This window comes from Vigna unguiculata, chromosome 3 (assembly GCF_004118075.2).
Source record: "Vigna unguiculata cultivar IT97K-499-35 chromosome 3, ASM411807v1, whole genome shotgun sequence".
Lineage (NCBI taxonomy): Eukaryota > Viridiplantae > Streptophyta > Magnoliopsida > Fabales > Fabaceae > Vigna > Vigna unguiculata.
The window spans coordinates 41,801,704-41,827,826 of record NC_040281.1 but is presented as its reverse complement, the minus strand read 5'-3'; the positions used below and the strand labels follow the sequence as shown (position 1 = coordinate 41,827,826).

Below are 26,123 nucleotides of genomic sequence, written 5' to 3'. Positions count from 1 at the left end.
ATGATGACCAAATTAAATAAAAACAACGAAAATAGGGAATAAATGTATATTTAATCCTTGTATTTATAAAGAAAAAAAAAAGTAAAAGTTAATGAAAAGTATCGTGTGTAAACAAATTTTACGTGTAAAAATATCAATTATTTAGAGCCTTTTGATTTTTCAACATAATTTTGTCCGTAGTCTCGTCTAGGAGTCAACTTCTTAAGTATTACACATGTATGCATTCACAAAGTCACGTAGACAATATTAAGATAACAAGACGAACAGCAGCCAATTTTGAAAAGAAAAAGCGTTCGAAATTAAATTCTCTCATCACAGTTCATCAATAAATATCTGGATCGATGGTCGTAACGAAACGTATCATTCACCGTTTCTTTCTTAACAATGGGTGACATGAAACTGTGTTCTTTGATGCTATGCATGTTGGTGGCGATGCTGATGGTTGGGGCCAAAGCGCAACGATGCGGTAGAGAAGGTGGTGGAGCATTGTGCGGAAATGGGTTATGTTAACTTTTACTCTAAAAGAATTTTTGCATGGTGTGAACAGCAACTACAATTATGGGCTAGCTGGTAGAGAACTTGGATTGGATTTGACGAATGATCCGGATCTAGTGGGAAGAGACAGTGTTGTGGCGTTTAAAACAGCCATATGGTTTTGGATGAGGGCACAAGGAAACAAGCCATCGTGCCATGATGTCATTATCGGAGCATGGAAGCCATGTACTTTTGACGAGAAACCGTGGCGGCTTCCCGGGTATGGTGTCATCACCAACATAATCACCGGCAGACTGGAATGTGGGCGTGGCCCGGATCCTCGGGTCGAAAGTCGGATCGAATTCTACAAGAGGTACTGTCTCGGTGTGAGTCCAGGAGACGATTTGGACTGCAGCAATCAAGCCCCATCTTATTTTAATTGTACCGTCATATTTTGACATTCGACAAATTTTACACACATCTTCTTCTTTATAAATATTAAAAATTTTAAATGAGTTAACTGGTTTTCAAAAAATCATTTTCCATTTTAATTACTCGTGTATGTATCTTCATATACTTCCATCTTATATGTGATAAATAAAAACACCTTCAGTGAATAATTCCAATTTTATTGCGAATTAAAGAAGTTCCTTTTGTTACATTGTTTCAGTAAAAGTTAATTTAAATATATTTTGGCTGTTTTAATCTTGTTTTTTTGTAATATATTTGTTTATGGATTGTTGATAAATTGTTTTCCATTTAGTTGAAAAAAAATCTTTGATGAAAGTAACGACAAAAGTTCATATTCATGTTTAGAAAAATAACATTGTAGCATGATTTTGTACACGAGTAAGGAAAAAAATATTAATCTATTATAATATAAGAAAAATTTGATACTTAATATAAGAAAGGAAATATTAAAAAATTAACTTTGTATCCATATTTATTTTGTTAACCTGTATTATAAATCATTTTTTTTTATTAGTTAACATTTTTAATTACCTTTATATATTTATTTTTCCGGTTACATGTTCATAATAATTTAATTTACTCTTTTATTAGTTTATTTTATTTTTATAAAAATATATTCTACTTTTACTTTTATTTTTTAAAATAATATTATTTCAAAAAATTACATATTTACTCTTTTATCCATTTATTTCTTTTAGAATATAAATTAATATTATAATATAAATAATATTTGTGTTAATTGTGAATTTACTTTTAACCTACATTAGTTGAAATAAATATTACAAATAAATAAGGTTAATATTCTTTACTCATCTCCTTTTATCTCCTTTATAAAGACTTATAATTTTTATATATATTTATCTTTATCTCATCTTGTCAATTTTTTTTTGTCTATTTTTTGTATAAGATTTTTTTTTAATTAGTGCATTAGAACCGGCCATAGTTGAGACTACATTAAATAAACCTTAAAATTATAAATACAAAACATCAACTTGGTTACTTGGTTGAGAGTGAAATGCTAATCAATGTCATAAAGAGACTCAATATCCTAAAGGCATAATTAATGTATAATTAATGATATTTGATTTTATTATTTTAATATTAAAGATCGAAATAATTAATTCTATTAATTAAAATAATATAAATTTATATAACAGATTTTATAAAGACAAAAATGTCCTTTGTAATTTTCAAACAATATTTCTTTCGCAAAATAAACATTTCAAAATTTTTAAGGTCTTTACTAAAATGTAAGAAAAAATATCTCTCTAACAATTGAAGAGTCTATTAGTAGAAACTTGAAACATTTCAAATGTACAATATTTTAATTTTTACACAAAAAAAAAACAATTTCTTTAAAATTTATAATTTTTTTTTAAATTCTTCTACGGTGAAATATTGCACTTTTATATGAAGAAATTGTCTCTTTCTTTATAATATATTTTGTCACTCCTTCAAATTAATCTTATTTTTTTACATTGTATTTTAATTTTTAGCAACACTAAAATACAGTTATTTCATTATTTAATTATTTTTTTTATTTTTTATAGGTGTGCATCAAAGAAATGATTAATTATAATTGTACATCATTTATAAACATTTTTGTACTCTAAATAATCTAAACAAAGTAAAATTGAATTAATGATGAGAAGGTCAAAATTAATTTAATATTATAGCTAACTATGCACTTTTTTATAAAATATAATACTTATTAATTATCTTTAATCAATATTTTTAAGACACTAGTTAACAAACTCTAAAATTAATTTAAAACTTAGTAAGAAAGTAGAGTTGGCTTAGTCATTGATAACTAGAATCAACTTTCAAAAGTCAATACCAAATAGATTAGCGTCCATAGTTTTAAAGTTTACTATAAATGACTAAAATTCAACACTATTAAATCATTGATTTATAAGAGTCAACTACTTAATTATTATTAAAGATCTCATATTATAAAAAATAATTAAACTATAATATATAGAATGCATGCCTCACTTACTCTTACAAGATAATATTGTACTACCAACCCACAAATATATTGAATAAAAACATAAAAACTGATATTGGACTACCGACCCACAAATATCTTGAATAAAAAAAAATGGAAATGACAATAAAAAGGGAAAACTAAGTGAGTATTAAAATGGTTGTTGTAATACGATATTTTAACTAAAATAAGCAAACGTTTAAGTTGTTTTAGATTTTCACTAAAAATAATACATGTTTTATTATGCCTTCGTGATGGGCCTTAACTAGCATAATGGATCATAAGTTCTTGTACATTTTAGGTTATTTCTTTCTGCACCTCCACGTGTTTTAAAAACTTTTACTCCTTTTTTATTTTAAGTTCCAGAATACACAATCTAAAAATATTTCAGAATGTAAATTTCAGAAATTAAAAATAATTTTTGGATTGTAAAATTGAGAAACCAAATGAATTCCAAACTTTACAATCCAAAAGAAAAGATAACATGAGAAATAAATCGCAAATTCCAATCCTTTTAACAGTTCTAAAAAAAAAATAATGATATGTAAAATGGAGAAAGGAGAAGAGAATATATACAAGAGAAGCGTGGCCTACTCACTGTCACTAGACCTAACAGAATAACAGAAAAGAAGATCGGAGCCCTGCTATACGAGAGCGCTGAGCGAAAGAGGATTATGAGACTTGACTGTTATTTTGAGAGTTTACAAGGCTTCTGAGATGTAGAATCTGAAATTTAGGTTTTCAGATAATTTGGAAGATTTTTTAAAAGGTATTTTTGACTCCCGGATTCTATAATCCGATAAGGATAAAGTTAGCAATTTTATATTTATGGTGGTGCAAGAAGAAAAGTATGGTGTTGAAAAACATATTACCCTCCGTTTTACCGCACCTTTTAAGGTTGCTTCTTCCCTCGACTTCTTTTTTTTCTTCTGCACCCCACAAAACCCCACAAAAGTTTGTACTTCCAACACAATTCATTAAAAATATAATAAAAACCTTTGCACCTCCTTAATTTAAATACTTTTTTAAATTTGATGTTCTATAGTGTATTTTTAGATCCACACTGAGTGTTCCGAAAGAAATTTTTGGATTCAAAAATACTTTTTAAAACATTTATTTCAAAAAGAAAAATTATATTCTGAAGCACCAATTCAAAATACAAAATATTTTTATAGAATAAGTGTTTCAGAAGTCAATTCCGAATCCAAAAACATATCTTGAAACACCTGTTTTGGAATTTTTTTTATTCCAGGATGACTTTTCTCAAAGGTATTTCTAGCCAAAAGTAATTTTCAAAACAGACATTCCAGAATATAAAAAGAAATTCTGAATATGGGTTCCATAATATATTTTTAGATCCAAAAATGACTTACAAAACCCTAGCGAAAACTTTTTTTTTATTCCGAATTGTGTTTTTTAGTTTGAAATGTATTTTTGGATCCAAAAATATCTTACAAAATTCGGTTTAAAGTATTTGAAATATTTTTTCGAAATGAGTGTTCTATAAGATATTTTTAAATTTGAAAATATGTTTTGGAACAATCATTTCGAAAGTATTTTTCCTGTGTTTTTCTTCTTCCATGTGAAACTCAACATTCCTACTCCTCTTTTTGACTAATTCAAGGTGAATGTGAGCACATGTATTGAACAAAACCTAACGCTAGGAAAAAGGTGCGTTCCGAAACGGTGAATCCGGGATGCGTGCGCCCAATTTAAAGGTCTTTATCTTCACTTAATATCATTGTGTTGGGTTTGTATACAAAATGCTAGCTTGCCTGAACGAGCAGTGCATAAGGAGACATGGTGCAGGTGACGCATGGTGTTGAGGAGAGAGGAGAGGGGAACAGGGAAGGAGCAAAGGGTAGAGAGAGGGAGGTGCCACAGAAATGGAGATTTCAAATTAGAGACAAAAGCAACGGAAGAAAGTCAACTTATATTATTAATCCAAAAATAGACATTTAAAAAATGACGGGTGCAGAAAGAAAATATTGAGTTCCGGAAGTGGTAGCCCTTTTTAAGTCATTTTTTTCTACTTTTATATATATATATTCCATGTTCTCTTAAATTTCATAACATTTAAATGACTAAATATGCGAATAAGCTGTCTGCTTGGAAATTGTATGTTAAACATTAAAGTGAATAATAATACAATATATTTTTAAGTTAATAATGAATTTTCAATAATATAATGAAATATAAAATGTTTTGTTCTACCATTACACATATTATAAAATACTATTGATGGAGGCAAAATTTTCTTGATTTAAACTTGCGTGTTACGGTGATGATCATGCGATTATTTTGTCTACACTTGAATCGACATGCCTATGTGTGAGACGACCTTTTACAAGTGACTACTACTATTCAACGACGTGACGTGTAAGTAATTCTTGAAAGACCAACACTATATTAACAAAAGTCTTTTCAGATATGCTATAATTTTTATGGTTGTCCCTCGTATTTATCTTTTTGATTATGATATTGCTTGACTTGGGTAGTCAATGGAACTTGTGACCACTAGCAATAGAGAAAAATCGACTGTATTTTCCACTTTTAGTTCAGAATATCTTCTTAAGTGAATTTCAATTGCTAGCTTCAATGAAAACTATATGAGTTTTGTTGGACTTCCTATTTTGAGATAATAATTCACGTTCCAGATATAAAATTATTACTTGAAGATATGTTAATGCTCCACATTATAATATTTAAATTTGATTTGAAATTTGATTTGGTTTGTGTTTTTAAGGCACTAGTTAAGAAATTAGAGAGAGATTTTGTTTTCTAAAATTGTAATGTTAAAAATTATAAAAAAGTGTAATTATATGCATCTCGATAAAATCATTCTGTTTTCTATTATTTACCTGTGTGTCAAGACATTTGTTAAAATGTTAGTTACAATACAATAATTTAAGGAAATGCTAATAGTTTTGATATATTTCATAATTTTATATCATTTAAGAATTAAGATTAATAATAATTTAAACACGCTTTTTTATATAATTATTTTCAATGTCTTTAAAAATCAATATTGTCATGGAATAGTCTAAAGTTGAGTGGAAGAACAATTGAAATATATGTAACTTTTTCTATCCTTAATTTGTGTTTGGATGAGAGGATAAATTTCATGAAAGTGAAATGATACAATTTGAAAATTAGTGTTTATTTTTCGTAATTTTTTATCATTATCCTGGTCAATGAGATTAGAGATACCGAAATACTATATAGCATTGTTATGAAAATAAGTATTAAATATGATTCTTTGTATGTTTTTATTTTTTTAACTTTTAGTAAAAATTAAAATTAATCTATTTTTAAAAGTTTGGTATGATTTAGTCATTCCATTTTAAAAATGGATGAATTTAGTTATTTTAATCAAATTTTATTAAATATGTTTCAAACGCATTTCATAATAGTATTTCATTTGTTTGTATCATTTAATACATTTTCACTTTAATATTAGCTAAAAAAACATATTTGATACATCTAATTTATTTTGAGTGTATGTCTATTATGAATTCCAATGTAAAAAAGTAGATTTATTTGATTTCACACCGTAACTTATTAAGTATCTAGTTTTCATGATTTAAGGATGAAGGTGATGTTTGCTAAAACCCTTATTCATAAGCAACTTTTTATGATAAAATATGATAAAACTAAACATTTTTATTTAATCAAGATGATGGGAACTTATTTAGCAATAAGGTTCCCCTTACATGTAGATCATTCCAAGTCCATTATTACACGCAACATATGCTCTATATAAACCATTTGCTTAAGCAAATGGCCTTTGGCCGTTACAATCTAAGTTGCCACCGGTGTTTATTCCCATCAGTTGACAGTACCTTTGGTAGAACCCGATCCGACTTTGGACCCGATCATCCTGCCCATGCCCGCATTCAATCCCGCCATTGATTATGTTGGTGATCACACCGAACCCGGGAACCCGACCCGCTGAAGTGTCTGCACTAGACGGTGTCCATCTTCCGGTGATCACAGCATGGCTTGATGGCTTGTTTGATTGTGCAGTCATCCAAAACCACAGGGCTGTTTTGAAAGACACAGTTGCATCTGTGGCCACTAGATCCGGATTGTTTGTCAAATCTAGATTTAGTGCGCTACCCGCTTGTCCATAGTTGTAGTTGCTGTTAAAACGGGTCAACATGAACCGCATTAATCAGTCATAATGCTATATAGAGATCATGCAGAAGTGTGGTTGAAGGTATTGAAATGATAGCGAAGTTAATAATAATAACTTACTGTGTGAGTTGAATTGGTCCTCGTCCATAATACTTTTTACCAGCAGCACATGGCCATCCTCCACCGTCACAATAAACACCCTGGTTTTGTTCATTGATAAAACAGTAACCCCACGCGTATGGACCATCTGGTGCACTCGGCCACCCTCCTACGCAAACCAAAACATTCAATTAATGTGCTCAATAAATTCATGTACTGGTTTTCCCTTACTATATGTATCAAGAAATTTAAAGTGTGAAATCATAGTTATGCAATGAAATTATGTTGGAACCTGTGGTTTCGTGAGAAGTTTGGGCCAAGAAAGCAGCAATCTCTTTCTTGCGAGTGTTGTCATCACCGGTTGTGCCAAAGCCACTGAAAGAGCGAGCAGCGGCAATGAAAGCGTTATAAGTGTAGAATCCGCGCCCAGCGCAGCGTCCATCGTTTCTGTATTTAAGCATTTGATCGAAGAGAGAAGAGCTAATGAGTGTGGTGATGTCACCACCGGTGCTAGGTGTTGGAGTTGAGGGTGTAGGTGTAGGTTTGGGTCCAGATTTACACTGACTCTGGCAACCTTCTCCGCAATAAGAATCTGTGTCACCACACCACCCAAATTTGCTGCAACATAACCCATTTGGGCACAGTGCTCCACCAGCTTGGTTACCACACTGTTCTGCTGTGGCACCATGCACGAATGCTAGCAACAAGCATAGCATCAAAGAAGAGAGTTTCATGGTACCCATTTTTCTTAAGAGAATATGATCTCTTGCTATAGAATGATGAAGATATTTATAACTGAGCTTTGATGAGAGTAATTTTTATTTATTTATTTTTACTTAGTTTTCAAAATTGGCTGCTGCTTCACTTTGCTATTTTGTCCACCACCATTTGCGGGGTATATTATATCTTAGTTGGAGTATGATATTTTGACATTTGTTTTTTAATAAAATTTGTTTTTCAATTAAATTTTTGTTTTTATTTTTCAAGTCTCATCCAACTTTTTATTTATTTATTAAGTGTGTATTATTAAAAGTTTATCAGCACAAACATCATTACAAAATATTTTTTCATCTTTATCTTTGACGACGTAAGTCATGAAATTTACTGTATAATTATTACTAACGATGTGTCTATTCTATCAGATATTATTGGATAAATTTAATATGATGTTAACACTAACGGTGTTTAACCAAAAGAAGTCAATCGATCTTTTATTTTGAGGAGACAAAATATGGTCATTGTTTGAATGTCCTTCCACTTTCACCCGTATTTTTCTTATTCATACAGTAACAGTCTTTTCTGGATCTACTTTTAAATTATTTTTACTGTAGTTTATGAACAAATGAATATAGATATTCGGTCAACGCAGACAATGAAAAGTTTACATCGGTGGAATAACTTTATAAAATGTATTGTATATACCAATTATTATCATCATAAGCAACGGAGAAAGTCATGGTTAAAACTATAATTCACGTAAAAATTTATATTTTTTATAATATAATCTGTAGTATACACAAATCCTCACCTATTAAATTGAAAAAACAAAACCCTAAATAAATATTTAGTCATATTTGTTATTGAAATAATAACAATAAAAACTCTGGAAAGATCAAGTCATTGTAAACAAATATAAATTTAATATATAACTAATACCTAAAACCAAACTATGAAAACCACAATTCTAAATCACATAAGTTAAGATTCTGCTGAACTCTTTGTATTGCTTTGTTATTCAATTTTTAAAATATGTTAATGTGAATGTATTAAAATAGATATTAATATATTTTAAAACATTAATTGTTAGTTGTTAGTTATCTTACTTTTTCAAATTGTTAGTAAGAGGAATCAAACCCATAATCTTTCTTTCCCTTTCTTCTAAGAATTAAATCACGTTATCACTAATATTAATGAACTGTGTTTATAACGTGTATATGCTTTTACATAATAACAAAAAGGTTAAAATACTTTTTTTGTCCCAATTTTGGTCAAGTTTTTTCAAATAAGTCCTAATTTTGGTTTTGTGTTCAAATAAGTCCCAATTTTTGTCAATTTTGTTCAATTGGATCCTTTTTTTCTAACACTGTTTAAATCATTAACAGAACAGTGACTGCCACGTGTCATTTCGTGATTTTTTTGAATTTTTTTATTTTTATTTTTATTTTTTTAAAAAAATTTTAAATTTTTTTAATGTACACGTGTCAATCCAGGAGTGTGCCATGTGTCACTTCGTGGTTTTTTAAAAAAAGTTTTAAATTTTTTTAAATTTTTTTTAAATGTCCACGTGTCAACCGAGTAACGTGCCATGTGTCAAAATTAATGTTCTAAATTCAATTTGGTCCTTATATTTATTATTTTTGTTCAATTAGGTCCAAATTTTTGTTAACATTAACCAATTTGGTCCCTCTCCAAATTAAAACCAAATTTAATTTTTATATTAAAATTCACATTTTTTATTAAATATTTTTATATAATATATTAAAATTCATATCATTATAACTTTGATATAAAAAATAAATTTGGTCACATCTTCGATAGGGATCAAATTGGTTAATGTTAACAAAAATTGGGACCTAATTGAACAAAAATAACAAATATAGTGACCAAATTGAATATAGAATATTGACTTTGATACGTGGCACACTACTGTGTTGACACATGGACATTTAAAAAAAATTCAAAAAAATAAAATAAAAAATTCAAAAAAATCACAAAGTGACACGTGACACGCTCTTGGGTTGACATGTGTACATTTAAAAAAATATTAAAAAATAGTAATAAATAAAAATAAAAATAAAAAAAATTCAAAAAAACTACGAAGTGAAACGTGGCAGTCACGGTTCATGGTCGTTAATGATTTAAACGGTGTTAGCAAAAAAAGGACTCAATTGAACAAAATTGACGAAAATTGGGACCTATTTGAACATAAAACCAAAATTATGACTTATTTGAAAAAACTTGACGAAAATTCGGACTAAAAAGGTATTTTAACCTAACAGAAACTAAAATTTGCAAAAATATGTTATATTTATGAATCGGTTAACATACGTGTAGATAAATTTCTAATTATAGAAGAAATGATAATTTTTATAATAATTTAATATGTTATAATATTGAGGAAAATGTAAATGTGTTATAGATAAGTATAATTTATTCCCTACTACGTGCAAAACTTTTTATAATACTGATGACACGATTAGAGGTTCTTTTTATTTCGTTTCGTGTACTAGTATTTTTAAAAGAAGTCAATGTGAATATGCAAGTAATTTTTCAGTTTTTGTAAGGGTACAAACTTTTATTTTGTTGAGTTTATGAGAACATCTATACTTTAAAACATGTTTAGAGGAAAAGTTTTAAGAGACTTTTTGTTTAAAAGTAATTCTTCTTTAATTTATCATAACTTTTTGGATCAGAGGGAGGATCGAGTCTTAAAAGAAAACGATCTCCCTACTTATATTTTATCTATTAGTTGCAAAAACGATATTGAGTATTAAAACATAAGGACAAGAAAAAGAAAGAATGGAAAAAAAAATTATGAAGATTTTTAAATCTGTATTTTTTTAACTACAATTTGAAATTTAATAATTTTTATTAATCAAATTATTCTTATAAATGTTATCCTTTCAATTTTTTAAGTTTCTTATAAAAAATAAATTATTTATAAAACTAATTACCTTCTAAAATTTCTCTATCTAAAAACTATTTGAGAGTAAAAAGTCGTGTAAAAGCCTATGCATATTCTAAAGCTAGCAACTAAAGACATGAAAATAGTTAAACTTATTAGTTCTATGTACTCTAATCATTCAAGTGACATAAATTTAATTATTTTGAGATATAAATTGACTCGGTCCATAATCAAAATAGTCTGAAATAAATAATATATTTCAAAATAGTGTTATTTTAACGTTTAATTTTTGAAAGTGTTGGATCACCATTATTATCTGCAGAATAGATGGCAAACATTGCATAAATTGATATTGAATGGTAGTATTAGCTACAACGTGTTTGAGAAGTAGGGCAGACAAGGTCAAACTTGGCTGCTAAGGTAATATCCTTCCTTATAAGACATGACACAAACAATGCAATGAAGTTACTGAATGTTCTAGAATAGAAATTTTAGCTTAAATACTAACTTTGAGTTTAAATACAAGATACAGTGATTAACTAAATATTGTCCTTAATTATTTACTAATCATGCTCAAGTGTTATTAATCACTCAAGTTTTAAGTGAAAATTACTTATCTATAAAGTTAATACGCTTTGCATCAACATATAATACTGCAAAAAAAAAATATATCATAAGTAAAATTGGCACTAATAAATAAAATTAATCAATGTCGTCCAAAACAAACATAATTTTGCATATGCACACACTCAAAAGTGTTTGAGAGTCAACATATAAAATCTGGGCCTGAATAGTCAAGATTTCATGGCAAGACTTTTTCAGCGCTCCTTCATATTTATTTTTCTCTTTATTTCTTCATGATAAATATCAATTTTCTATTTCTCGTCATACTTGCTAATTTCTGTTTTTTGTTTCATAATTTATTTATTATAATAATTATTATTAGTTATGTTTGATTTAGTATTCATTCTCCCTTTTATTATTTTCCTATTATTTTAGATTGCATACTACTGTTTTATTATTGTAGTATAATACTTTTTTTTTAATTTTATTAAGTGTATAAAGTTACTTTACTATTATTTATTATTTTATATTTTATTATTATTATTATTGTTGTTGTTGTTTATATTTGTAGTTTTTTTTTATTTACTATGTTTTGGATATATGAATTCACTATAATAATTTTCATTTTTTATATGTTTACTATTAAACCCATGTTTCTATATTATTTATCAGTGTTTTTGTTATGTAATATGCATAATTAAATAACTTTTAGGTGTATTAATGCAAATGATTTCTGATATTTTAGATATTATTAAAAAATCACCTTTAATTTAAATTAAGTAACGATTTTTCAAATATTTACTATAATATTATTTTACTATGCTAGTTTATTATAATATAAATAAAATAAAGTAAAATAAATTGTTAATAATGTTAAATAAGAAGAAAATTAATATTTTATATAAAAAAATAATATTAATAACAAACTTTAAACATATTAAAAATGAGTTTTCTTACATAATTTAAAACTAAAGTAAAAGAAAATAACTACCAGAGACAAATAGGGTGAGTGAAAGCTTCACTACTCTGCATAATAAGAGTCAGTATTAAATAAAAGGTTTAACTATATTTTGTGTGTTCGATGAATTTAAAAACTTTTAATTGAGTCCTATTAAATTTTTATTGAGTCTTCAAAATATTAAAACTTCTAGATTGAATAGTTAAATTTTACTATTAACTTACCATGTTATTTTGCTTAAATATTGTTGTATAATATTAACAGACTTTAATGATGAAAAGGTCTCCTTCAATGATATATTGTATCTAACGAAACTTAATTTTTAACAAAATTAAAATTAAAAAATTAAAAATATATATAAAAATATAAAATAAAAATAGGATAATTAGATAATAATTAAATTATTAAATATAAAATAAAATTTTAAATTTTAATTTTAATTTCAAAATTTTTTAGTTATCCAATTTCATAATTCATATATTTATATTCTATAATTTTGTAATTTTACAATCTCATAAAATCATAATTTTAAAATTTATAATTGATAATTTTATATATTTTTAATAATTTAATTATTATCTAATTATCCAATTTTTATATAATAATTTATATTTTTTTATCTTTTAATTTTGATTTACATTAAAAAAAATATTAAATCCTTGAGGAGATCCTTTAGTATTAAAATAATTTTTACTAATCGATTGTTGAGTCTTTTCATGAAAGGATTACTACTCGAATATTCATAATGAAATATGAGCTCAACTCACAAAATTCTTAATTCAAATTCAGGAGTTGACACCACTCTCACCTCCAAAATCTTAAGACTAGTCACTAATCAATTAATGAGTATTTATTATTATATAGTGTTCAACTTTCTCATTTTTACTCCTCACTTGAATTTCTAACATTGATAACGTAAACATATTTGAAAATTATATGTGAAAAATAAACTCATTTTGTAACAAGACAAATCTAAGAATGTCTGTGTAATTTGAATAATAAGAAAAAAATATGGTGTTGCTGGGAAGAGCAAAATGCTTTATATATACATAGAAATCTTCATTGAGGGGAAAATGTGAAGAAAAGTAAATAAATAACAGTGTTTGGAAGTTTGAAAAGGTGACACAGGATGAACTATAGTGAAAAATAATCCATTTGTTCATTTTCTATATCCATATAAACACAGGGAAGTTTCAACTTTATAGTGGAACGGGTGAGAGAGCATTTGAGAGAGAGGAAATGATGGTACAATGCTATCTTTTTAACTGTGTTGTTCTTTCCTCTTCTTTTCCAAGCATTAGCTCAAGCACTCAACTTTTTATTTGGTAAAAGTTGAGACTTTTTGGTAAAGTTCTTGAGACTCTTAGATGATAAAGTAGGCCACTTAATTTTATTTTGATTTATCTAATTCCTAATTCGAAAATAGTAATTAATGTTCAAGATATTTGTTAAACCTGTCCCATTATTGAACTCACATATCTTCCACAACTATATAGCATAAGGTGAAATATATCGACCATGGAATCTTTGGTCGGAAGTGCACTATGACCTGATCACCACAATTTCAGGGAATGGACTTTTCAAAATCCAAGCTATAAAGATAATTCAAATTTCTTAAACTTTAATATTTTTTTATATAGATAAAATAAAAAACAAAAATTTGCAATTAAAATAACTTAATTGGTGCTGATAAAGAGATAATTTGATGCAAACATTGAACAAAAATAAACAACACAATTCAACCTATAAAAACATACTTTCCAACTAGTCCTTCGTAGCATCAATCACTTTGAAAATAACCTTAATTTTTTAGGCTTCTTGAGAAGCTTAAACAAAGTAGGAGGGAAGAAACTTTCGACATATTGTCAAAGCCATCAGACCACAAGATGTCTTCACAACAATATAAATAACTTCAAGGTGCATGACAGGCATAACCATGTGGTGAGAACTTTGATCTGTTGTAATAGTTGTAGAAACATGTTTATCCTTCATTGATTTAACAGCTCTGACGAACAAGTTATATGAATTTTAAGTGGACCATGATTTGAGGAAGACTTAAACATAGATCATTGCAAATCTTCAAAATCTTTAAGAGAATAGTTGGATTCATCTAAGTTCTATGAAGAAATCTTTTGGTGAGAACTTTGATCTGTTGTAATAGTTGTAGAAACATGTTTATCCTTCATTGATTTAACAGCTCTGACGAACAAGTTATATGAATTTTAAGTGGACCATGATTTGAGGAAGACTTAAACATAGATCATTGCAAATCTTCAAAATCTTTAAGAGAATAGTTGGATTCATCTAAGTTCTATGAAGAAATCTTTTGTTAATAGAAAGAATTAGTTTATTCAACTAAGTTATCCTCTCTTGTTGAGTTTATTCTTACTTCGTTTATATTTAATGTTTTCTACTACAGATTTTGATTAGGGATGACAAAAATTATTTGTGCTTACGAGTATTTGCGAATAAAATTCATGACGGATAGTTCGTACTCTTGCGGGTATTTGTTATCGTGAGTGAGTATTTTAATATCCGCTTATAAACTAGTTGGGTGCGATATCACTATTCGTATTCGTGAGTATCCATTACTCGCAAAAAATTAAAATTAGAATTATGTTTTATTAAGTTAAATTTAATTAAAATTAAAATTATATTTATATTTTATTAAATTAAATTAAATTTATATTTTATTTTACTTTTTTTGTAATTTTAATTAAATTTATTTTAAAAATTTATAAAATATATTTCTTTAAATATTCGCGAGTATCCACAGGTACCCACAAGTTTTAAAATACTTACAGTACTTTTTAAACGGGTACCCGACAAGTAAACAAACAGGTTGCAGGTGAATTTTTTTGTTAGAAGTAACCACTATCCCTACTTAACCCGATCTGTTGTCATCTTAATCTTAATGTGTTGATAGATCTTTGAGAGATTCTCTTCAAGAAACATTTTTTTTTTTACAAAGTAAAATAAACATTTATTTATAATGTTAGAAACGTAGTGCTGAAATATAATTTTATCATTTATCTAAGTAAAAACTTATTAAACAAATATATATATATATATATATATATATATATATATATTGTGAAAACTATATGTATATTAGATAAAGTAGTTATGTCTATCGAAATTTTATAATTAAAAACTCATTTTTATACTTTGTTTTAAAACTCTTGATCAAAATAATTTGAAATTTGATGAGTTTTACTCTATCATAAATGTTTTCGAAATATATTTAGAAGCTAATGGGTATAACGGGAGTGTTTTACAAAAAAATTTGAACACATTTTAAATTTTAAATTTCATTTAATATAAAATTTTTTATCACAAAAAATCCAATATTTTTAAATTGTATCTAAAATGATTGGAAAAGTGAACACAAGACTGGATATAATTTGATATTTTAAGCAAATCTAAAATCTTTATAAATAAAACCAAAAATTAGTTTCCACCTATGGGTTGAATGAAATTCTATACATTAATCAATTAATAAAAGAATAGAAAAAGTTTTATTGTGTCACTTAAATTATATATAAATTATCGAAGTAAAGAGTTAATAATAAGTTCTTGATTACCAAAAATAGAATTACCGCTTAGAATTAAAAAACAAATTATATTTGTGGAGAAGTGTAAAATTGTATTCATATGATCTTCATTAAAATTAGGGATGACAAACAAATTCGTATCTACGAGTATCTGCGGATAAAATTCACTATGGATAGTTGAGTTGGCACTCGTGGATATCATGGAAAGAATAATTTAATACCCACTTATAAATGGATGGGTGCACATACCATACTACTCATACTTGCAGATATCCATTACCCGTAAAAAATTAAAATTAAAATTTAATTTATATTGTATTAGGTTTAATTTAATTAAAATTAAAATTTAATTTATATTTAATTTAATTTATATTATATTTTATATTCTTTTTGCAATTTTATTTAGATTGCATTTTAAAAATTCATAAATTAGTTTTTTTCTAAATATTCACGGGTATTTATTTATTGATATCCTTGAATTTTAAAAAATTCATAAATATTTTTTAAATAAATATTCAATAAATAATAAGACGGATAATAAATTAAATTTTTTATTACGAATCAGATAACGGTAAATAATTTCCGTGCATGACCTAATCCATAACTCGTTGTCACCCTTAGTTACAATGTAATATGTTTAATCTTTATCGACCTATCAACTTTTAATAATTCATCTCATTTAATATATTTGTATACTTATTTCTAAATCAAAACTGACTTTTCAATATTATTAACAATTAAGAGGAATATTATATGTGTGAGATCCCTTTTTATTTTTAATATCTGTCCTAATAGAGGGGTTGGGCTTGGCCTTTTCAAGGGCCCAAGACCAACCCATTATGGACCCTCAAGACCCCATCACAGACCCTTACTCTTCATTCTGTCTCACTTTGCAGAAAATAATTTCTCTCCCCTTCCTCAAATTCTAGAGCAGCAGCTTTGCTAGGGCACAAGTTTTTGTCTCCTCAAGTTAGCGAATCTTCTTTGTTTGGAGTTGCCTGAACTCGTATCTCCAAGTAAGTAGACCCCAACCTTCTTTTTCCAACTGCCTTGTGGTGGCTCTACCTAGGGTTCATCCTAATAACCCTCTTATGTTTTCGTGTGCCAATATTTGCAGCTCCTTAATCTGTTTCTGGAGTTGTGATGCTCTCTTTGGGGTCCTGTTTCGTTTGGCTAAGCTTGAGTAAGGTAAGAGAAACTAGGGTTTCTCGTTATTTCTATTTTATGCGATTAATGTTTTGTGAAATATGAGAAAAGATTGGGGGAAAACGTTAGTTTTTGGTATATTTCTGAGTTAGGGTTCAAATATTCATGAAACTGTGATATTTGACGTTATTTCTCGTATTCTGGATGCGTCGCGCAGTCGTTGGGCGACTGTGTATGTTTCTGATATGCGTAGTTTTAGTAAAATTGACTTTCCGGACTCATTAATCGATTGAGCTCAAATTTGGACATTTGGTTCATAACATGCTATTTTGTGGTTTGATCGGCTGGATCGTCAATTATATGTCTGTAGCTTGAGAAATGTGTCACGCATTATTGCAGTGATTTTGGTTTTGTGATAATAAATTTTCTTAGAAATTTTGGTGTAAGAATTATGGTTGTGTGTTGTGCTTGATTGTATGGAATTGCAGGTACTTAAATGTTGGCACTCATTTATTTGGGAGGGATGAATACTATTTTGTGATATATGTATGTCATAGTATGCATTTATAAAGTATGAGATTAAATGAAATCTTGTTATGTTGAGTATGAAATGGAAAACATGACTTGTTTGATTGGTGGTGGATTGGCATGAGACTTGAATGATTGAGATGGCATGTGGAAATTGTTGGTAAAAGAGTTTCAAGGGAAACTCTTGGTGATGGTGGTTAGTGTATACCTTGATATAGGAGATGTCTAGATAAAGGAAGGTATCCTGAATTCTAAAAATTATTCGCGTTCAGTGACAGGAGGTCCTAGTTTTGGGACATAATGGGCCCAAGACATTAGAAGATTAACTATGTCTGTGGTTGGGTGATAACCCCTTGTGTCTAGACTCTGCAGAGTTTAGAAGCCAGCACAGACGCATACTTCCTTTAGAATTCTATATCAAGAGTATGATCCGGATATTGAGTCATAGAGTCTTGAAATTGTTTGCTTTCACATGATTTGGGTGCCTACTGCTTTGTCTGTGCATAATATGGTCTAACTATTTATTTGCTCTATAACATGATTAAAACAATTTTTTCTCTAGCTTACCCTTTCTTTGGTGTATGTTTCTTTGCTTGGTTTCTCCTTTTTGCAATGATCACCAATTTATTAGTGTGAGCAGATGTGGAAACCCCTGGAGGTACTCAGGGTGGTGGAGATGCTGCTGTGTAGAGTGGTCCCCATGGTTTGGGTTGTGGCTTACATTTGAGACTTTTGAAGAACTCTTAGTTTGTTTTAAATTCCTTGCTCTCTAAACAATACTTTTGCAAAACAATAGTACTCTTGTGTTATGTTTGATGACATTGTGGTGTGCCTAAACTTTCATTCCAAGTATATTATGGATAACTGTAATGTACTCTTTTATATTATAATTATGTAATGCTTAATTTTAGTAGATTACTCTATTAGAAATGGGATGTCACAATATCAAAGTTAATAAAATAATTTATTTAAAATATAGTTCATAATTTCAAAATTACTATCATAAATATAGATTTTAATGATATAAAAATAATCGCTTATCTTCTGCAATGCAAGCTGATGGTACTAAATTTTAAATTAGTGAAATTATAGAATAAAAAGCATTATCTTTGTCATTTTCTTTTTATCTGGTTTGTGATCCATACCTCCCAAGTACACGCCTCACCAAAAACGAACACAGACGTAACTGTCTGCAGTGTATATAGTAATCTCGATTTCGACATTCAACGATCCTATCCTCAGTAACACATTCTCCCAGTTGTACCCAATTTTCTCATCAAGTCACATACAATATTCACAATCAACTCTTTCTCTCTTCCAACCCTAAAACCTTTCTCTTAACCATCGCCACTACCTCCTTTCCCATGTCTGACACAACCACCTCACGCTTTTATACGCCGTTGTTCGCTATCGTTCTCCCTGTGGTTGTGGCTGCGATTCTCTTCCGGCTTGAACCCTTCGAACCGGTTTTGTTGCCGGTTCAGCTGGGCCAGTCCGTCGTGGTGGTTCCCGCACGTAACGACCACGCGCGAGTTGGATCTGAAGCTGTGGGCAAGGGACAACTTCAGGGCCCCGAAGACTTGGCGTACGACGCCGCATCACGTGTTGTCTACACTGGGTGTGATGATGGGTGGATCAAGCGAGTCACGGTGAACGACTCGGTTGCTGACTCGGTAATTGAAGATTGGGTCAACACTGGAGGAAGGCCACTTGGGCTAACTTTGCTACACAACGGTGAACTCATTGTTGCTGACGCGGGAAAGGTATTGAATTGTTAAAGAAAAGAGTTTTGATTATAATTTTATGGGAAAAAAACAAGTATAGTTTCATTTTAATAATCTAGATGGAAAAACGGTTTGATTAAGAAAACATTATCATTTTTAAAATAAACCAATTGTAATTTAACAACAATAAAAAATAGTGTCTAAAATATTGTGTGTGGGTTTTCTACGTAAATAGAAAGATGCTTCTTCGTTTTGATCATTGCTATCATTTATTAACTTTTTTTATATATTTTTTTCATCATATTCGTCAACCAATAACCTGAAAATCGTGTTAAACTTTTAATATTCATTAAAGATTTAGGGTGTACTTTATTTATAATTAATTTTGAAAAGACTTCTAACTAGCAAAAATACCCGTTTATGATTTTGAATAATATATCAGAGACAGATCTGGTTTGATGAATGGGTGAACCACTTTTTAAGAATTTTATACGTATTAAAATGTATGTATACATTGTTCTGGTTTTGAGATCTATCCACAGACACATATGAATAAATAATTTGTTTAAGTTTATTAATTATTAAAGTAATTAAACATGTGTTTTATTTGGTAAGATTTTTATTAAGAAAAATTAATACTAAACGTAATTAACTTTAAATCGAGTTACTGAATATTTTTAATTAAAAAAAGGGTAGAAAATTATGTTTAAATGTATCAATACTTATTGTGCTAAGAAAATAAGAGTATGGAAAGGTATGTTTTCGTTTCTTGAAATACGAACTTTGAGAACAAGAAAAATAACTTCTGGAGAGAAAAAAGAAATATAATTTTTGATACATACTTTATTTTGAAATAAAACATTTCTTAATAAAATCTTATAATGATTTTTGTTCAATTTAAAATTTATTTTAATTCTAATTCATACTTTTAAACATTAATCTTTTATCAAGTTATTTTTTAAATATAGTAATATAAAAAAGAATTTTGTTCCAAAATATTTCGATTTCAATTTTAATTTCAATTTATTTTATTATTTTCTTTTCCTATTCCTACCTAATCATTAGTGAGCAAAAGGCAACCCACCCAATCATAAAAACAAGATAAGAAAAGAATATTTAAAAATTAATGTTTTTGTGATCACTCTTTTCGTTAACTTTTTTAATGAAATATTTCTGTTAACTTTTAGCTTGCTTAAATGAATAACTCAGAGAAACAGTGTGACTTCTTTATAATATAAGAAAGAAAAATTGTTTTTTAACGAATAAATTTTGGATAATTTTCTATTATAATTTATAATTTAGGATTTAATTGTTTAAAAAGTTATCAAAATTTAATTGTCAAAATATTATTATATTATTATATTATTTTATAAGGTCAAAGCAAAGAAAAAAGAAATTATAAATATAACGAAAAAACTTATTGGTAAAAAAAAAACAACGAAAAGCTTAAACTTGTTTTCAATTTGCTGTCGACACAAATATTATTGAAAGAAGGAAATCCAACTAATGATGCAGGGATTGCTGAAAATGACAAGTGAAAAGGAAGTTGAGGTATTGGTAGATGAGTTTGAGGGCCAAAAATTGAAGTTAACAGATGGTGTTGATGTAGCAGAAGATGGTACTATTTATTTCACAGATGCATCACACAAATACCCCGTGCATGATGCTGTTTTCGACATCTTGGAAGGGAAGCCTAATGCCAGATTCTTCAGCTATAATCCAGCAACAAAGAAGACAACCCTGCTTGCCCAAGACCTCTACTTTGCCAATGGTGTTGCAGTTTCACCTGATCAACAATTTGTGGTCTTCTGTGAATCCACCCTGTAAGTTTTCCTCCCTTCAATTTGTGGTCTATTTACAATTTGACGTGGGTTTTTTTGTTGCGCATCATATATAATTTCCCAGTATTGGAATAGTTCATAGAAAAAAATAGTGTGTTTGGGGTTTGTGTTAATTTGTAAATTGAGTAAAAGATGATTGATATAATCAAATTTTGTTGAGATTTAGATGTTACGCCCAATTTGATAACATTTAGGGAATAAAATGACTTAATAAGAAATATGGGGAGTGAAATTATACAAGGATCAAACTGCATTTATTCCAATGTAACATTATTGTGCACTACCATCTCTGTCAAATTATTAATGGCACTTATCTAATCAAACTGGTTTCGTCTGAATTGGATCTGATTAATCTCTAATCAAACTCCTTATATAGTTTGAAAAGTTTGTTTCCTTATTTCAATCGCTGTTGTGCAGGATGAGATGCAATAAATATTACTTACAGGGGCCAAAAAAGGGGACCATAGAGAAGTTTTGTGAAGTACTTGGTATGCCTGATAACATTCATTATGATGGAGAAGGGCATTATTTGATTGCAACGTTCACGGTACTGCATCCTCCGGCTTCGCAACTAATTTTGACAGCAATCACTTGCCCACCAACCCACCGTTCAATTTTTAAGGAAAATGAAACTAATTATATTCAAAATTCTAGTTTTTGAAAGGCATAGACATGGGAAATATGTCTTGTGACGTAACACTACAACAAAACTCATTTTCATAAAAAATACAAAATAGAAAAGATGGATACTTTTTGTCTTGTTTACTCATAAATGCTTTTGTGCTTTACTGGCAGGCCCTTTCTCCTGAACTGGATTTGGCATTTAGATATCCTTTCATTAGGAAGATTGCAGCAATTGTAACAAAGTATGTGTGTAATCTACCTATCTCGAAGAATGGAGGATTTGCAATCGTGGATTTAGAAGGAAAACTAACCGCACATTATTATGATCCCAAACTAGCATTGACCAGTGCGATTAGAATCGGGAATCATATATATGCTGGATCCATTTTCTACCCACATATAACACGTTTTGATATTGAGAAATATCCTGCTCTCCCCACAGTTTGAACAACAGTGAAAACTTTGTTTGTACAAGAAAAAAGTTTTCTGCAGAGACATGTTAGTGCCATAAAATGTGATTCACGTGAAAATTCCATTGATCTGTTATATGTTCTATAATAAAAATGGAATTTCTTGCAGAACCTCTTCCCAATTTATTATTATTGTTATTATTCGCTTCATTATCTTGAACGTTTAACTACAATTTATCACAGCCTTGGGATCTAGAAAGGCTGGCCAAAGCTTCGGCTTTCTTCCTCAGAACATACTTCTGTATCTTCCCAGTTGAAGTTTTTGGAATGTCTTCAAAAAGGACTGTTTTAGGAGCCATGTAATGGGGCAAATGGTCCCTGCAAAAGTTGATTATGGCTTGAGCATTTACATCAGAACCCTCCTTCAACTTCACAAAAGCACAAGGAGTTTGGCCCCAATGATCATCAGGCCTGGCAACAACTGCAGCTTCAAGAATTGCTGGATGGCTATACAAAACTGTCTCTACCTCAACTGAGCTGATATTCTCTCCCCCAGAGATTATTATGTCCTTCAACCTGTCCTTGACTTCTATGTAACCATCAGAGTGTTTCACAGCTAGATCCCCACTACGAAACCACCCATCTCTGAAAGCTTCTTCTGTTGCTTTCAAATCTCTAAAATATCCACTCATCACTGTGTTCCCTCTAAACATTACCTCTCCCATTGTTTTTCCATCAGATGGAACACTTTCCATTGAGGCAGGATCTTTCACATCAATTTCCTCCAAAGCCACATGGGGCACCCCCTGCCTGGCTTTCATCTTTGATCTATCTTCCTGGGGCAACAAGTCCCACTCAGGTCTCCAAGCACAGAAAATGCCTGGACCATACGTTTCTGTGAGGCCATACAGGTGACAGATGCTAAAGCCAATCTCCTCCATCTTGTCAAGGACCTGTGGCGGTGGTGGTGAACCTCCTGTCATCACCACCACCTTCTGATTGAGCGGCTTTCGGTCAGCCAGTGCAGAGTTCACGATCATGTTCAGAACTGTTGGTGCTCCTCCCATGTGTGTCACCTTATGCTGAGCTATATTGTCAAAAATGGATTTTGGAGAAACCTTCCTGACACAAATATTGATCCCAAGTTGTGATGCCACTCCCCAAGGGAGGCACCAGCCATTGCAGTGGAACATTGGAACATTCCAAAGATAAACAGGAAAAAGGTCCATTCTAGAGAGTAGAACAGTTGCTAGAGAATTAAGATAAGCACCCCTGTGACTATAGACAACTCCTTTAGGCCTAGATGTAGTGCCTGAGGTGTAGTTTATGCTTACAGGATCCCATTCACTATGGGGTCTCACTATGTCAAAACTACTATGCCCATCAGCCAGAAGCCTCTCATATTCATAACTCACTGATGTAATGTCAAATGTAGATGGACAATCAGAATCGGTAACTAGAACTAAAGTCGGCAATTCTCTAGCTTTTTTGCCTAGCAAGTTCAAAGCTCCCCTAGCAACTTCAAGAAGTTGGTAGTCTACAAAAAGGACCTTTGCTTGTGAATGCTCCAGAAGAACTGAAACCATGGCTGCGTCTAAGCGTGAGTTAAGGGTGCATAGAATCGCTCCAGCCATTGGAACAGCAAAATGTACCTCGTACATTGCAGGGACATTGGGTAATAAAGTGGCAACCTAGCATCACAAGTTTCATCAATGCAATGCAAATTAGAACTATTAAAAGTGCAGAACATTTTGCAGAAACATGTGAACATTGAAGTGCTGATGAAAGTTCAAGTAGCATTCACAAAGTGGTGATATCTGAACGATGCATATAGTAACTTAAAAAGAAAATTGTTCCATGTTAAATTCTAACAATGAAGCTTCACGTCTCAAGCAAGCCTATTTCTTCAGCTCCCAACACTTCAGTTATCCATTCTTCAAACAAATCCTTCATTTCAACTCAAAATTTTCAGGTGTCAGCTATCAAGTACTCTTCCAAATTTCCACCGTAGTCACTTAAGACGATCACCACCATCCAAATATGGCCTCATTATGTTTTTTATCCTTAAAAACATGACTTTTTGTAAACAAAATTAGTTTTTATTCAAATTTAATTTGTTTCAGCCCTTAATTTTTGACGAGTGACTAAAAATGCATTTATTTTTCCACTTACACAGAATTAAAAAAATCATAGATTTGGTCCCTGGATAATCAACTAAATACAAGTCCTAGCTTTTGAAATCATGAATTGATTTTGCAAAACAAGCACAGCTACATATCATCCTAGAACTAGAATCACATATCACAGCATAACATTCCTTAGTTATATTTGCTATTCATATTTCTAAAACACTTGTTTTGAAACTTTGTAATTAAAAAACTTAAACAGGTTCAAAAAATTCAAAGATCAGAATCCCTGTTCTAAAATAAAAGAACTCATCTTAGAGTTTATAGTTAAGAAAATATTTTTTTTTTTTTCATGAGAAAACAACTATTAATCTTAGCGTGTGTAGAAATCAAATTTATAATAGAATATCAACAGTTAACTTTCTCATGAAGCGATCCATTATCTTGTAAAAACTTCCCACAGTAAAAGCAGAAGAAAAACAGAGTGAGCAAAGACTAAACTAACCACATCCCCTCGAGAAATTCCCAAGTGGGTCAAAGCAGAAGCGAGTTTCAAGCAGCGTTGATGGGTTTCACCCCAGTTATACTCCAGAGATCCATACACCACCGAGGTTCTGTCTCTGCAGACCTTGGCTGCTCGCTCTAGGAAGGTGATGGGAGACAAAGGAGCAAAATTCGCAGGGCAACGAGAAAGACCCTCCATCGATTCCCACGAACCCGGATCATTGTCCTGCGAAAAGCTGCAAAATTTACGCCAATGACAGTGAGATAAGAAGACGCGATGTGGTGATCTGAAAAGTCTGAGAGAACGAACACAGAACATGGTGACTTCGTTTTAATTTAAGCGGTAATGAATGGCATAGTTAGATGCATTATCCGATGGATTATGGATAAGTGTGTCAACTCATTATGTTGGCGAAGAAGAAGAGTTTAGAACAAAATAAACATCACAGACAGTACTTTGTATACAGTTTCTTGTGTTTTGTGTTTTTATTTTTTTTCAGTTTTTCTGGAGATATAGACACCACGTGTAATTGTGATTGCTGCTACGCAATATAGAGTTGTTTATATGGAGGGTACTGAAAGCATTAACAACCATGGGTTAGCCAAAATACATGGCTAACAGGATAATTATCAAAAAGAAAAAAGATCATGTAATCCAAACGACAAATCTCTACTATATATATTGATGTTTGTTTATAAATTCACTTTTTTTTTGTGATAATTTATAACTGAAAAAATTATTTAATTTATTATAATAAAAAGTAATTACTAAATATAAAAGGTAAAATTATAATAAAATATTTATAACAAATATGTATTTATCTTTTTTTTTATTTCTCTGTAAAAGTTATTTATTTTTAAACTGTAATAAAATATGTCTTTTTTATTTATTTGTTTAACAGATACACGTATATAGTACTAGAGAAAATAATAATTTAATTTTCATTACTATTTGTAAAAATGAGTAAATTACTATTATTAATTGTTAGCTTGTATTTGTTGAGAACAGATTTAACGACTTTTTTTGAGAAAAAGTAATATAATTTTAGTTAACTTTGCTCAAATTTTAATTAGATTATTTTATTATCTTTTTTAGAAAGTTGAAGTTGATTGTCCAACACATAAAAATTAACTAAAATTATGTATTCTTTTTTGGGTAAAAAGTCATTGAATTTGTTCTGTATTTTTTTGGGTGCAGGCAGAACATTGATGTGACAGGGGAACTACCGCTCCCAAAAATTTTGAAATTTATTTTTATATATATGTATATATATTTTTAAATTATATTTTATATTATTATATTATTTATATTAAGTTTATATTATGGAAAATTATAATAAAAATAAAATAA

At 29.5% G+C, this 26,123-nt stretch overlaps 4 protein-coding genes and 1 long non-coding RNA gene across 5 annotated transcripts; 3 read left to right on the top strand and 2 right to left on the bottom strand.

Moving 5' to 3' along the window:
* Positions 1-435: 435 nt before the first annotated feature.
* Positions 436-950, top strand: LOC114178786 (endochitinase B-like). The gene has a single exon (XM_028064877.1). It carries the CDS (start codon positions 504-506, stop codon positions 930-932), a length of 429 nt encoding a protein of 142 aa, XP_027920678.1. The 5' UTR covers positions 436-503; the 3' UTR covers positions 933-950.
* Positions 951-6,561: 5,611 nt separating this feature from the next.
* LOC114178783 (endochitinase-like) lies at positions 6,562-7,938 on the bottom strand. Its single transcript, XM_028064874.1, has 3 exons — positions 7,461-7,938; positions 7,190-7,337; positions 6,562-7,074 (listed from the first exon to the last, which is right to left on the bottom strand). Exons 1-3 carry the CDS (start codon positions 7,909-7,911, stop codon positions 6,705-6,707), a joined length of 969 nt encoding a protein of 322 aa, XP_027920675.1. The 5' UTR covers positions 7,912-7,938; the 3' UTR covers positions 6,562-6,704.
* An 8,834-nt stretch (positions 7,939-16,772) lies between these two features.
* On the top strand, positions 16,773-18,354 carry LOC114176537. The gene is made up of 3 exons (XR_003603018.1): positions 16,773-16,885; positions 16,987-17,057; positions 18,184-18,354. It is a non-coding gene; the product is annotated as an uncharacterized LOC114176537 (long non-coding RNA).
* Positions 18,355-18,712: 358 nt separating this feature from the next.
* Positions 18,713-22,313, top strand: LOC114176474 (protein STRICTOSIDINE SYNTHASE-LIKE 5-like). The gene is made up of 4 exons (XM_028061523.1): positions 18,713-19,306; positions 20,783-21,090; positions 21,526-21,655; positions 21,904-22,313. The coding sequence occupies exons 1-4, from the start codon at positions 18,908-18,910 to the stop codon at positions 22,177-22,179; spliced, it is 1,113 nt and encodes a 370-aa protein (XP_027917324.1). The 5' UTR covers positions 18,713-18,907; the 3' UTR covers positions 22,180-22,313.
* LOC114176473 (probable acyl-activating enzyme 2) lies at positions 22,312-25,357 on the bottom strand. The gene is made up of 2 exons (XM_028061522.1): positions 24,774-25,357; positions 22,312-23,833 (listed from the first exon to the last, which is right to left on the bottom strand). The coding sequence occupies exons 1-2, from the start codon at positions 25,089-25,091 to the stop codon at positions 22,370-22,372; spliced, it is 1,782 nt and encodes a 593-aa protein (XP_027917323.1). The 5' UTR covers positions 25,092-25,357; the 3' UTR covers positions 22,312-22,369.
* Positions 25,358-26,123: the final 766 nt, after the last annotated feature.

What these genes read in the sequence shown, in the direction of transcription:
- LOC114176473 (XM_028061522.1), bottom strand. Translation starts at nt 25,091, where the DNA reads ATGTTCTGTGTTCGTTCTCTCAGACTTTTCAGATCACCACATCGCGTC. An exon ending in GAATTTCTCGAGGGGATGTG is followed by an intron (nt 23,834 to 24,773) that starts GTTAGTTTAGTC and finishes TTGTGATGCTAG; the next exon opens with GTTGCCACTTTATTACCCAA.
- LOC114176474 (XM_028061523.1), top strand. Translation starts at nt 18,908, where the DNA reads ATGTCTGACACAACCACCTCACGCTTTTATACGCCGTTGTTCGCTATC. An exon ending in TTGTTGCTGACGCGGGAAAG is followed by an intron (nt 19,307 to 20,782) that starts GTATTGAATTGT and finishes CTAATGATGCAG; the next exon opens with GGATTGCTGAAAATGACAAG. An exon ending in GTCTTCTGTGAATCCACCCT is followed by an intron (nt 21,091 to 21,525) that starts GTAAGTTTTCCT and finishes GCTGTTGTGCAG; the next exon opens with GATGAGATGCAATAAATATT.
- LOC114178786 (XM_028064877.1), top strand. Translation starts at nt 504, where the DNA reads ATGTTAACTTTTACTCTAAAAGAATTTTTGCATGGTGTGAACAGCAAC.
- LOC114178783 (XM_028064874.1), bottom strand. Translation starts at nt 7,911, where the DNA reads ATGGGTACCATGAAACTCTCTTCTTTGATGCTATGCTTGTTGCTAGCA. An exon ending in AACTTCTCACGAAACCACAG is followed by an intron (nt 7,338 to 7,460) that starts GTTCCAACATAA and finishes TGGTTTGCGTAG; the next exon opens with GAGGGTGGCCGAGTGCACCA. An exon ending in GGACCAATTCAACTCACACA is followed by an intron (nt 7,075 to 7,189) that starts GTAAGTTATTAT and finishes CCGTTTTAACAG; the next exon opens with CAACTACAACTATGGACAAG.